General features: G+C 40.9%; 1 protein-coding gene across 1 annotated transcript; it reads right to left on the minus strand.

Moving 5' to 3' along the window:
• Positions 1-1549: 1549 nt before the first annotated feature.
• On the minus strand, positions 1550-12019 carry ZFP64 (ZFP64 zinc finger protein). Its single transcript, XM_030462996.1, has 6 exons — positions 11870-12019; positions 11157-11396; positions 9619-9780; positions 8576-8638; positions 7713-7964; positions 1550-3888 (listed from the first exon to the last, which is right to left on the minus strand). Exons 1-6 carry the CDS (start codon positions 11922-11924, stop codon positions 2588-2590), a joined length of 2073 nt encoding a protein of 690 aa, XP_030318856.1. The 5' UTR covers positions 11925-12019; the 3' UTR covers positions 1550-2587.
• Between the last annotated feature and the right edge of the window lie 2424 nt (positions 12020-14443).

Here is a 14443-nt window from a genome sequence, read left to right on the forward strand (position 1 = left end):
GCTGCTGGGAAGCACAGATCAGCATGCACTTACCTGGGATGCCTTTCATCTTCCAAGTGCTTTACAGGTAGTCTCAGTATAGCTGGATGGATCAGGTCTGTGCTTCAGGCACAACAATGAAACATGACTGTTGAGCCCCAAAAAAGCAATGCCAGCATTGAAATTCATGGCTCTCAATGACTGATCAGTGATCTGATGTAGTAAACCCCTCCCACCTACTTAAAATTTATATAAAACAGGTGTGTTTGGTGACTTGGAACTGGGTCTTGTCTGCTTCTTTAATCACCCAGCTGTAGGGAATAGATAACTAACAGGTGACAAGCCTGTATCACTAGAAAAGCTGGAGAACAAGTGTAGATAATCAAACTCTGAAATACACCTGTCAGTGAACTTAGAACTTTTGCTTCATATTCAATACAGCATGAGGCTAGGAAACAAGTATGTAATGACTTTTTCATTAAGCATTTATGAAGTTTCTCTTTCTTATTGAAGTGTGGTCTTTTCTGACATCTGCAAGTGTCAGGTATACTGCCAGACTTTAAAACCCAGATATTAAAACCAAGATTATTTGGAAATGTTTTTTTTTGTTTGAAAAGAATATTTAGAATCAAGGATCAGGAACGTAGAAGAGATGTATCTTCAAAAATAGCATTTCCCATAAATAGTGAAGGCAGCAATACTGGAACATTCAAGCTTAGAAAAAAACCCCTTATTTTAACAAAAAACAAAGGTCACATTTTCAAGAACAACTTGTGTGACTGTACTTGTGAGTTTTCCTACTCTTCATTTTAAAGCAGGAAGCCTTACAGTGTATGTAGAGGATGTACCACACAGAGGGAAGGAGTGGGGAGCCCCCCCACATACACAAAATAAAGGCTGTACGAGCTAAAAATTTCAAAGCTGAGGCCTGTTCAGAAAGTGGCCCTAAGTATATGACCTGATATGCTTTCCAGGCATGTTTTTAGCACATAAAGCAATCATTCAGTGTCTCCTACTAGCCAGGTGTGGGTTGGGCTCTTTTACCAAACAACTTTCAACAAGACAAGAGGGCATGGACTTAAGTTGTGCCAGGGGAAGTTTAGGTTAGATATTAGAAAGAATTTCTTTACGGAAAGAGTGATCCGTCATTGGAATGGGCTGCCCAGGGAAGTGGTGGATTCTCCGTCTCTGGAGATATTTAAAGAGACTGGATGTGGCACTCAGTGCCATGGTCTAGCAACCGCAACGGTGGTTCATGGGTTGGACTCGATGATCTCTGAGGTCCCTTCCAACCCAGCCAATTCTATGATTCTATGATTCTATGACTTTGATTCCCCAAGAGAGGATCTCAGAGCTAGTTCTGATAAGTTTCTTTTCAGTCTTCATGTAAGTTAGCAATTGTCCTTGGGATGCTGTCTGGCTGTGAAATCATTTCCAATTTTTGTAGGTGCAGGCACCTACAGAGCTGTCTATTTTCCCACATTGAGAGTCTGCTCTTTAACTAGATAGTTTGGTGGTGAAGATGTTATTAACTACCACTACAAGAATGTTCCCCAGATAGAAGCTCTTTCAAATAGAATTCATTCATTACAGAAATGTGTATCATATAATGTTAAATTACCACGTCATTGTGATCCAATCTCAATTCATGCTAGAGTTTCAGACTTTGGATTAGAATCCATTTTGTTTTTTAAATTTTAAATGGAATGAATTTCATCTTTTCCTTTTTCCTTTTTAACTTAAAAAGAACAGAGCCAAAACATAATGCACTTTTACCACCCATGCAGTTACAAACAGGCAGCATAAAGATAAAAGCAAAATTTAAGTAGTGTTTGTAAAAAATATATTGGCAGTTGTTTTGTTCTTTAAAATACAGGTGTCTCTGACAGAGATCCCTGATATATATATATATATATATATATAAGTTGCAGTAGTATTCTTGCTAACAAAGTTAGTACTGTTGGACAGACAAAATTCTTTTGTTTTCTAAATTTGACTAAATTTGATCACCTGGTCTTCTGCAGAAGCATTTCCAGATTAAGTGCCAGGTGCTAGCAACTTCTACAGATAACAAGGAACAGCACCCTTAAACTTAACCAGGGCTGCATTAGACTTAATAGTAGATGTTTCTTACAGATCAGCAATGATGAAGGTGCAGTTAATGCATAAGCAGCACGTAATTGAAACATATTTCACTTAAAAATATACTTTTGAATAGCTTGGACTATTACCTTTTTGTGTGTGCATGAAAGAAGGAGTCTGCTGTGAAGGTAATTCATCATAAGGTGAGGCTTTCTTATTTTAGCCACCACAATACAAGAATCAAATTGTGGGAAGCTGGTGAAATTGTCACTGCATGGTGAAATTGTCAACAGTTGCTTCAGTTCTCAGATTTTACAAAGCACACAGCCTGTATTTCAATAGAGGCACATAAACAAACACATCCTCTGTTTCACATACAAGATGCATGTTTTCACATACAGGTAAGTAAAATGAGCAAGAGGAAGGTATTGGGCTTTGTAAGACAAATCCTGCATTCATACATGTCCTATGCATTTCTGCTGACTTCAGCACTGCCTCTGAGATTGAAATTTCTAGTACTTTGAGACTAATCTGGTATGGAGTCTGCTGGACACAGCAAAGCTGTATGGGCTCCACTTTGAATGATAGAATAGGTCTGCTTAGGGGCTTCTGTGTGAGAGGATGAAGAGAAGATAGGAGGAGGGGGAGCTGAAGTGGACACTGTTATGCTCTGGCCTCCATCACTAACCACAGTCACTTCTGCTGCTCCTTCTTGTATCAAAGCATTAAGGCCTTCTAAGTCAGAGCAGCTGATTCCAGAGCTGGTGATGAAAGCTTGATTTGCTGAAGCCTCATGACTGCTGACAGGTGCAGCAGGGATCAGGGTTTGGTGTAAGGCACTTCCATCGCTTTGGTCGTGGGTTGTGAGAAGAACTGCTGGTTGTGCCACAGGCCCTGCTTCACTCTGAGATATGGGAGGTGGAGGTGGTGCCAACAAACTGACTTGGCCCAGAAGCTGCAAGCGGCTGTTGGCAGAGAGGTCTTCCTGATTCTGGCTAACTAATGTAGGAGGCACGACATTCACTGATGCAGCCTGAACAATACTGCTAGCCTGAGGGACCTGATGACCCACAATGATCTTGACCCTTCCCTCATTGTATGGAGAAACCTGAGCAGCCTGAAGTGGGACCTGGAGGTGACTGACAGTAATTGGGGCAGTGGTTTGCCGACCGGGATCCATCTGGAGCTGCAGAACAGCCAGTTCATTATTTTTGGATCCATTATACATACTGTGCTGCTTCTTATGACTCCTAAGAGAATCTTCTCGGACAAAGGAAGCATCACACAGGTCACACTTAAATGCTTTTTTGGCATCCAGTTTGGCAACTTGCCTGGAGCCGCCTTGCTTTGGCCTATCTCCTTCCTTCTTCTCTCCAGTTTGCTTCTTCGTCTTGACTTTGTCACCATGAGCCTTCCTCACATGAGTTGTCAGGTTGCTCCGCTGCTTGGTATCAAAGCTGCAGAACTCACATTTGAAGGGACGATCCTTGCAGTGGATTCGCTCGTGCACTTTCAGAGCTGCCTTGTTGGAGCAGGAGTAGTTGCATTCTGAGCACTTCACTGGCTGCTCGGGCTGATGAGTTCTCACGTGGTGCCGAAGACTGGTTTTGTTTCCACACTGGAAGTCACACTCTGGACACTTGAGGGTGTTTTCCATGCTGTGCTTTATACGAATGTGTGATTTCAAGTTTCCTTTCATGGCACAGCGGACCTCGCAGAACTCACATTTGTAAGGTTTCTCCCCAGAATGAACACGCATGTGCCTCTTCAAGTCTGAGTTGATTTTAAATTTAGCAGGACACACTTGACATTGGAAAGGAGCATCTCCTGTCAACAAAAAACACAGTTCAAATTACAGATGAGACACCAGGATTGGAGAGACCATTGCTGTGATGTCCAGCTGACTTGTTCTAAACATCTGGAAACTCCCAACATATTTTCAACATTTAGAAAATTTTAACAGGACATTATTTATCAGCTGGTCTGAATTTTATCACTTTCCATGAGCATGCCTGCCCACATCAGTTGCTTTTTCATATTTGCATCCTAAGTATTCTCCATTTTTAGTTCATTTTGTGTTCAACTGACAAAAGATTATCATTTGTCCCTCTCTGTCAACAGTGTATCTCAACAAGTGCTTAAAATTAATAAACAAAGTAGCCTTAACAGCTGTATTTGTGAAGTCTAAGTGAACAACATAAACACATTTGTCTTGGCTTTACACTACAAGATTTACAGGGAAGCTTGTAGGCTCATTTTAATCCTAAGTGACTGGTAGGCTGCTTCAGAAACAGATGCTTAATGGGCATCTGCCTTGCTGCTTAACCCTATATTCCTTACTGCCTCTCTTGTACCAGCATCTGTTCACATGGTGAGTCTGATGAGCTGACAAGAAGAACTGATTAATTTTTGTTTTGCCTGGTTCATGTGGTGCAGAAATATTATTGCTGGCACAGAATGGCAGTGGAAACTCCTGTCTACAATATAGGGAACATGTAGGGACAAAAGTCATACCTAGGCCAGTGTCAGGTGTCTGCACAACTATAGCATTCCTACAGTTATAGAAAAAAAAAACCCCAAAACAAACCCAAACAAAACCAAAGAAGGATCACAGCTACATAAATGCAACTGGCAAAGACAAATGTGAGACTAATGAAACATACATGTAAGTCTCTGACTCTGGGAGAATGTGCTTACACAGATAAGTAACATTAAGCTTTTGTTTTTCTGGCATTGCAGCGACCACAAAAGAGGTATTTGCCCCACACAGCACACCTAATTATGTTCCAAAGATGAGTTCAACAAAATCTAATACCAGTTTGTATTCAGACAATATCAGTTTGCAGTCATGCAAACAGGTGCATAAAACATAAAATATTCATAAGTGGTTTGGGGTTTTTTTTGAGTAATACTGCTGATCCAGAAAACTAACAATGTAGTTGAAAGTTAGGTCAAATGCTTAACCGATAAAGCATGAAAAATGGACATACTCATCTGCAAGACACTTATTTTTGTCAGACTACCTATACAAATAATGATTTGAATTTATTTGAATTGCCTGGACCTAAACCATCATTTTGCATTTTCTTTATTTGCTGGCTTGTATCACAGCAGGCATGACCAAATTTGAAGTCACTAAATAAAATCCAAAGCAAACCTACCAACCCAACTAAATAACTGTTAACCTTTGTCTTTAATCTAAGTATGTAGTTCTCTAAACTACCTAAGCATAAAGTCTTTAGGGAGGTATTACTTTGAAAAAGTGGAAGAACTGTGTTATTAGGTTCTAAGACATGCTTGGTGGGGAAAGGAGAAAGAAAATGCACTTAGTTCACCAAGAATTTATCTTCTTTAATTATCAAAGTGCAAATGGCAGATTTATTTTATAAGTTAATAATTTATAGTTTGTGATAGCTGTATAATTTTGCATAGTTTGCTTATCCAGCTACATCTGTCATAGCTTTAGCTCCACATTTTTCAAATCAAATTGTGGCCTACTGTGCTAATCCATGTATCTGCTTAATAATTGAGATACATAGTGCATTATCTATATTAAACAGATTTTATTAATGAAGATGTACTCTTTGTTAATCTGTTTATTTTACAGTAGCTTCACACTCAGCTACTGAATTTTTATTTGCTTTGCTGATGAAGGCACAGTATGTATTTCAATTACTTAATTTTCACGTACAGGGTGGCACAATATATAAAAAAGAATTAGTTATTTTACTGAACATAACAAAGTATGTTGGCTCTGTTTATTTCGAGTGGTCTATTACTTAGATTTCTTCATAATTCTGTCCATATAGAATCAACACTTACAGAATATAGCTTAAAAAAAACAAGTAAGTGTCTCATCCTGGAATTACTAATTGTAAGAGTAGTTTTACTCAACAGGAAACTGATCTTTACTTGACTTGTTCAACAAGTAATGCTATGTTGACGATCTCCCTCTAAACAATGAGGGTTACACTTGCCTTCCAGAGAATGACTATATATGATTATATTCTACAGTATATAAGTAATATATATTCTACATAGCAGTCTTAATTTTCCCTTATAACTAGCTGTGTGCATAATAGTTTTGTAATTTAACAAGCAAGAAATAATTACTTTCCAAATTCTTGTGACCCCTTTCAGAGAATAATAATAAAAGGTCCTGTTACAAAAGTGGATTTTGGAGAAATGGAAGAGACAACAAAAGACTTAAGTTTTAGCATAATTAAGTTGCTTCATATTCAACAGACTGATCTGCCAACAAGAAAGAAGGCAGCCTAAAACTATTTTCCAACTATTTTTCAACTCTTTCCAACTATTTGATCTCACAAAAATCTAACTGCTGAAAACAGAGGAGAACCATGACCATTCACAGGTTTTCCCACAGCCAAATTCTGAGCACACCTGCCCATGTGCCTAAATGCACAGTATGCATGACCAGGGGGAAACATAATACCATTCAGTGTGTTTACTAACAGATAACTTCTCAAAACAACCCATACAATTTTGACTGACTATCACATCTTTTTACATAGGAATAGAAAGAGGAAAACTTGTAAAAGAACTGCCCAACAGTCCTGCCTGTTCCATCCCAGCATGTTTGTGAAGTATAAAAGAATCTTTTCTGCTGGAGATGGATTGGTTTAGCTCTCCTCTCCTTCACAGTGCACAAGGGATTTATTTCTTTTATCTACTCAAAATAAATCCCATCTCGCACACATCTGAACTAATGTTGTTTAGTACTTGAATTCAGTATCAGATGTAGGGTAGGTTCAAAGCTAATCTAGTAATCACTGAACCATAACCACCTTGCAGCTAAAATTCACAGAACTAATCAAAAGTATAAAAGACAACACAGAAACTAATCCAGTGCTTTGGATTAGGTGAAAAACAACATCTGAAGACAACTGTACAAAGACAACAGTACAGCAGTATCTTTATAGTGAATCTCTTCTAGGAACCATTTATAATAGAGAATCTAATTAAATGGAAATTTAAACAAAAAATGCATATACAAAATGATACAAAGTTTGTAAGCCTGGAGGTTAAATCTTTCTATCCACAGAACAAAAATCATATGGGCAGAATATATTTTTTGCTGCTCATACTACTCTGTTAAGGTCCATCAATCTGCACATGGACAATATCACGAAGAAAGGTCAAAAGAAGGTGTAACTGTAACTTAAATTGCAAATTACTTTCTAATGTACCAATGTAAAAAAAAAAATCATGCAGCTGAGGTTTGGCACTGATGTAATTAGCTCAATTATAAAATAATTTCCGTGCTTCTAATACAGTAGGCCAGATATAAGAGATAGAAACCTAGATGCTCTTAATCAATCAATCCATAAATCAGATCCTTCTGTTATACTGGTTTAAGAACATCAAATAGGCAGCTTCAAAATGAATATAGAAGGAAATCTACCAAGAATTAGATGTCCTCTGATTGCTTCCAGGTGTTCTTTCTTGCTATAGAACTATGCTGTCCTACTTGATTCTAAGCCCAAGAAATTCACAGAAACTGCAGGTTTCTGCCCAGGTGCTTTTGAGAACTCCAGCAGGCCCTTGCTGGCAACTTGACACCTGTACAATTTAAAAAAATCTTCCCTACGACTTTCAAATATCTACACAACTGAATGTTAGCACCAAGTTACCTGTGTGGGATCTGAGGTGCACAGTCAGCTGGCTGGAGTTGCGGCTGGCGTAGGGACAGATCTGGCACTTGAAAGGGCGCTCGTTGGAGTGAATGCGCTGGTGCTTGTTGAGGCTGCTGCTGTCAGCTGCTGCATAGTCACAGTGCTTACACTTGTAAGGCTTCACCCCAGTGTGGGAATGCATGTGCATCTTCAGCTTGTCTTTACGACTGAAGCATTTGTTACAAACTTCACATTTATGGGGCTTGTCTCCTGGAACAGAAGAACATTAATACATCAAGAATTTTTGCACCCTAAGGATGGTTTTGCAATTGAAAAAACCAAAACAAACACACGCTAAATAGAAGACTGGGATGGTTTTCAGAAGTTGGATGTTGGATTGCAGCAGCCATCCTAGCAGCTAAGAACTCTGCTGCCACAAGGCTGCATGATTAAGCGCAACAAATTAGAAGACCCTTTGGAACTTCCTCCCCTTATAACTCTGAAATTGCTATTTAGAGGGAAGGGAGGTGAAATGTTGGAATCACTGTTTCATGATTTGAGGAACAAACTAGGTTTATGCACCACCACCACACTGTACCCTGATAAAGACATGGACTGCACTCCAGAAATTCAACTGTGCCTTAAATCCATGTACAGCGTTTGTGTTTGATAGCTGTGAGTGGTACTGCCCACAGCTGGACAACTTAAACAACAACAAAACAGCCTTTTCCCAGGAATGGAGAACTACAATATTAGAATGTACAGACATATGTGGACATTCTATCTAATTTATCTATAGATATGTTATTTTGCAGGAAAACACATTCTGACAAAATTCCAGAATGAGGAAACCTACAGTAAAACATAGTAACAATATAAACCTGTGTGTGTTCGTAGATGACGTTCCATATCCTTCATACCATAGGAAGTCTTGAACTGGCAACCTGAAAATTGTAAGGTTAAGAGAATTAAATTAAAAGGAAAATAGAATAGAAACCCCATACTACCATATTCAAGGCACTGTATTTCTTTTCAAGAACATTTTATTTAAAAATCAGTATTAACAGAAAACAAATTCTCCATCTTGTTTACTGATACCTACTTAAAATAGTGATTGGCTCAGCTATCTTCAGTTTTCTAATGTTCCTAGGAACTAGTTCACTATATTACTGTTTCCTTTGAGCTTTGAAACAAATTTTCTATAACCTCTGCCCAGGTTTTGAGATGCTTTTAACACTACACAGGGCACGGTGGAGGAACTAATTAATTACATCTATGAATTCAAGTTAGAGCAACTGGGAAGTCAGGTAACAGCTGCCATTCAGGAATTCTGTCCAAGTGGAAAGTGCTACAGTTCTAGAGCACAGAAATGAATGCCAAGTATTTGAAGTGTGCTTTTCAAATGAGGCTTCCAAAAAGGTACCATAACTTCTGTTAGCATTAATATGACTCGTCTACATGACTGTTTCTGCACACATTTTCTGCATATTCCATAGTTTTTATGCATTATGGTCCCTAAATACTTTGGTTCAATCCATCCTTATAAAAATGCTAGCTGAACGAACACAAAATATAATGGAAAGTACATGCTCAATACTTCTTATGTAGAACAACATCAGTTACCAAAAAAATAATAAGACTCTGATCTTACATTGCTACTGGTGTGGGTATAGGCCACTGTTTATACACAAACCCACTGCAGCATTGCCAAAGTTTACCACACCACAGCACCAGTGTCTAAGGACATATGAAATCAAAAGCTGCTCTTGGTATCCCTGGTGGTACATCACACCTTTAGTAAGTGGGCTGCCTTCCAGGTTCAGCTTGTCTTAACTGCTTAGGACAGAGAGAGCTAATGTGCATATTGTGTATGAGACCTATCAATTTTTAAATGAAAAGGCAGAAGATACAGTTCACATCTTACCTGGATAGCAGCAGTTTAATTTCTTCTGTGTAAGTGAGGAAGAAGATTTTCTTGACCGTGCTTTTGGTGGCGTAGAGATGACAGCAGCAGTGGGAGGCTCACTGCTTTCACTGGGCAGGTATGTTTGATAGCCATGCTCAAACACAAACTCTGGTGCAGAAACTAAACATATAAAAGACATATTTTTGCAAGCATTAGCTTTTCCAATGAGAAAAACTTTGTTATTTTCCAGTTTTATTAATTAATTATCTGTTTAGTTTTTTCCAGCAACATTCCTGTTCCTGGTTTCCTTTTCACCAGGAAGAGGGAAAGGCTTTTCTCTCCCTTGCTCTCACTGCCAATTCTGTCATGATGCAAAGAGCCATGCTGAACCTAGTACAACCTAGCCAAGTAGACTTATCTCCCTCTGAATCCTATCTGACTGCACTGTTCAGTTTCTTCAGGAGTTCAGCTTCTTCTGAAGCCTGTCCAGGTCTTGCATTAGTAAAGGTTTGCTTGTTTTTCAACACTGGCTACAGTGCTACAGCCCAAAGGAGAAAACACTCAAATTATTTATATGACAAATGTTGTCAAAAAGATACCATGTAAACAACTTTTTTTTCTACATTTTTAAAGTTCAGCTTCTTTCAACCATGCTGTTTTCAGCTGCTACTCACAAGAATAACAGGTAAAACTACCTCAGCCAAAATAGCAGCTTTTAAATCAATTAAACAACCCTATATCCCAAAAGGGCAGAAGGATATAACTGCCCTTATTTTAAAGATGAGTAAATAGGAAGCATAAAAATGACTCATCCAAAACTCTCACTGAGTTGAGGGATTATAATACAGAAATTCCTGGAAGCGAGCCCTGAATTCAGTTTGTTTCATTGCTCTTCCAGATTCTCTGTCCTAATCTGTCTATCCCAATTAGAGTCAAACAATTTGGATTTTAGTAAGGTACCAGACCAAAATAAAGTAAAACTATATATAGAAGGGAAAACCTTCAGACATGGAACAAAATTCTAGTTTTACTTAAATGTCTGCCAGCTCAGGACCTTACTTTAGCCTTTGTATAGGGCAGAAATTTTGAGTAATATTTTTCCTGTCAATTAGTTGTGGGAGCAGTGGTAGGGAATGAGTGTTCTCACATAAAAGGCCTGGATTGGCACCTGAAAGCAATTCCATGCCTGTTTTTCATCAAGAACGCTCTTAGAAAACAAAATGCATAGTAACTTATTTTTCATAAGTATTAACAATGTTAGTAAGTTTGCACAAGTTGGTTACCCAATATGTTAGACTTAAGCAATCCTTGAAATGAACTTGTAATTGAGATGCAAATTAAGTAACCACTGTCATACCAAAAAACAAGGAGGAAGCAAGCCTTTTTTCTTTCTTCTTCCTTTACTTGCAAGAATGTGACAATTCATGTGAAAACTGTGTTATATAAATAATGTGTTATTTTCGCTTGGTGTGATGGGGACACAGGAGCAGAGGGAGGTGGAACATTGCCACTTGACTCAAGTTGCTTGCTCTCAAGCTCCTGTAACACCAAGGTACCTGTGATGGTTTGGGTCTCTGAAGCGATGGTCCTGGTTGTGGTTTGGGTCTGTGTCGATGGTACCGCTTCTTCTGACACAAACTGGACCGTGCTGGTGGCCCCGGCTGCTGCACTGGTGAGCTGGCACCCGCTTTGCTTGTGCCCCACGAAGGCATCGAGGTTATTGAACTGCTGCTTGCAGATGCCACAGATGTGGATGTCGGGGGTCAGCTCCACCAGCACGGTGGTGCCACCAGGGACTGTGGAGACAGGAGCAGGGTCAAGAGCTCGTCCCGCGAAAAAGGAGATGGGTGAAACCTCTCAAAACTGACAATCGGACACAGCACTGACCAAACGCCCCCACGGCGGCCGAACCCTGACCAGAGCTGCGGGGGTCAATGAGGGGCCCCGGGCCGCCCCTGATCCCCGGACAATGTTTCTTTGCAGAGGCCTCGGGGGGGGGGGGGGCGTCCCCGCCACCGCACCCCGCGGAGCGCAGCGCCAGCGGCCTCGGCCCCGCACCACGGAGCTCTCCCCAGCTCCCGCGCCCTGTGCGGGCCGCCGCCCTCACCCAGATTCCCGGGTTCCCCCCCCAGCCAGGTTCCCGGGCTCGGCTCCCGCCCGTTTCTTGCGCTACTCAGGTTTCGGGGCCTGCTAAGGCCCAGGCTCAACTCGCTTTCCGCCGCGCGGGCCCCGGAGCGCGCATACCCCGCTGTCGCGCAGCGGCACTTACACTGCACGGGACCAGGGAAAGCCGGCGCCGCCCCCGCCGCGCTGCCGGGGTTCATGGCGGCTGCGAGCCCCGCACACCTCCTCCGCCACCTGCAAAGGGCTTATTCCCGACAGGGAACCTTTCCCCCCCGCGCCTCTCGGCCGCCGAGCAGGGGCGGATGTGGATGAGCCGAGCATGCTCAGTGCTGGCAGCGAGGCTGCGGCTGCCCTCACGTACCGGCGGGCTGAGGGCTGCAGCCGCTGTCGCCTCTCACCTCCTTTCACCTCTTCCTTTCACCTCTTCCTTTCACCTCTTCCTTTCACCTCTTCCTTTCACCTCTTCCTTTCATCTCTTTCTTTCTTTCACCTCTTCCTTTCACCTCCTCATGGCCGAAGCTGCTTCTCTTCCTGCCCGAGCTCCGCCACGGAGCATCCGTGACAAACCAAACCCCTGTCATTAAAGCCCTTTGCCTGCCAGCGCGAGGCCTGCGAGCTCCGTGAGAGCAACAGCCCCAGATGCGGCATTGCCGGGAGGCAGCGTGGGGCTGCGGCCTCGGTGCTGCAGCGCTCCTTACCCCTGAGGCCTTTGGCTTAAATTAGGGCTTTAATGTGTCTACCAGTGCCTGTGGGACTTGACAATGATTTTGGGCTGCTGGTGGGATTAAATCTTGGGGCAGAAGCAGTGAAAACTAGCCTTGAGTTTTGGCCTTTCCTTTGGGGCCATGCTACTGGCTTTCATGTAAAAAACTATATTGCTAGCACAACACTATTAACTGGGCTGAAAACCAGACTGGTTGCTCAGGTATAATTGTCAGGAAACTTCCCTGATATTCCAGCTCTTCCTACCAATCTTACTTTCCAAGACCTGTCTCCTTACAAGCTACTTCTCCTTCACAAACTCTTTTCTGCAGTCACATTTACCCCAAATCTTGAAGAGGATTTCATTTAGAGTGTCAGATCTGATACCCACTGAAGTTACTGGAAAGCCTCTCCATTGTTTGGGTTTTTGGATTTAGGCCTCGGTGTTGAAGGCAGATGGTTTTCCTCCAGGGTTTTCCTTTCAGATGACACCCTTTTTAGGGAGGATTGACATGTTTTGTGCCAAGTGCGTTCAGAACTTTGCAGCAGCAAAATGGCTCTGCTATTTTGGAGTGCCAGCTCACTCAAAGTTACACTGCTTTGCCCTATATTAAAAATGTAGGTATTCAGGAAAGACCCACAACATTATAGATCCACTGAGTAGAAAATAGAGATTTGGAAGGCAGGTTGCCTTTAATTCTGGTAGATGCCTTTTGCTACTTGAATTTCACCAGGCATTAAGACACACAAAGTTCCATTTGCATGTGATCAGTAAAGACTCAGCATTTGGCAGCCTAAGTTTCTTACAGACACATTCCATCCATCCAGACTCATGCTGCTTTCAGACTTGTGTTAGGCACCAATATTTCTTGTGTTCTCTGGGGAGTGCACAGTAGTGGGAAGGAGAACATTTACCTGGTGATACAGGGATGAAGTGTCTGGGAGGGAGCAGAACAGACTAACAAAGTTGAATGAAGATGATACAATGTGGATTAACACATGAGAAAACGAAGTCTTTGCTTTCTCCTTGAGAGTTCGATTTTGTTGTCAAATGATTTTATAGCTATGTGGATGTAACTGCATATTCATTAATAAATGCAGGATAGTTTGTGTATGCACTAAACATACCCAGAGTTTCAGATGCCAGTTCATATTACAGCTGAAGTTTTATTTTCCTGGGAAAGTGGTATCTGCTTGACATTTCCGTTGACCCATTTTGCCAAAACAATATAGCACAGACATGGGATTGTTAGGGGGCCAAGATAAGACACAAAAGGTGATAATCCTAGTTCCGGCCTTTGAAACCTGCTAACTGTGTTTGATAGTTTGTAGTGCTGCTTGCAAGGATCAAATTTATCTCATTTCAAGACCAGGAATATTTGAATCCAATTTCAGATTAAAATTTAAGACATTAAAATACTAACAAAGTAGGAAACCAAATAAATTCCACACAATGCATATGGAACGTGGAACATTAGTAGGAGTTTCAAAATTTATTCATAATCCTCTCTCATCCCCAAAATAATAAAAATTAAGGAATTAGGGAATTACTGATTTTGGAAATATAGATGGTTTTCTGGTTGCATGGTTACACAGCCAGTGCCTATACAACAACACAGAAATAGGAATATGGTTAATGGTGATGAGACTGTTTTGGGAGTATATCCAAAAGAAATTAAATCTTATTCTAAGAGTAATCAACCTGAATCTAATTTTCCACGGTACAGATAGAGCTGTAGAACTGAAAGCTGACTATTGGCTAATTTTGCTGTTTTTTCCAGAATGCTGTGACCCATTTCCAAAGCTGACAGAGTGTCTGCATGTCTGTGCATCCACCAATTATAGTTACAGTCACAGGTGTACTTTGGAGTATAGGATAACTTATTTTAATCTATTTCTCCATTGGTTTAATGCCTTTTCATTAGAATAGAAGTCTGCTTGACTTGATTAGAAAAAAAACAAACCAGGCATTGTGTTTTGCTAGAAGTGGATTTTCATTTATCCAAGGACATGTAAT

The sequence above is a fragment of the Calypte anna genome, chromosome 20 (genome assembly GCF_003957555.1).
Source record: "Calypte anna isolate BGI_N300 chromosome 20, bCalAnn1_v1.p, whole genome shotgun sequence".
NCBI lineage: Eukaryota > Metazoa > Chordata > Aves > Apodiformes > Trochilidae > Calypte > Calypte anna.

Bases quoted from the DNA above. Each gene is read 5' to 3' on its own strand.
- ZFP64 (XM_030462996.1), bottom strand. From the start codon at position 11,924: ATGAACCCCGGCAGCGCGGCGGGGGCGGCGCCGGCTTTCCCTGGTCCC. The intron at 11,397-11,869 runs GTAAGTGCCGCT...CTGTCTCCACAG, and splicing joins TTTCCCTGGTCCCGTGCAGT to TCCCTGGTGGCACCACCGTG. The intron at 3,889-7,712 runs GTAACTTGGTGC...TTTTGTTGACAG, and splicing joins GCACCTCAGATCCCACACAG to GAGATGCTCCTTTCCAATGT.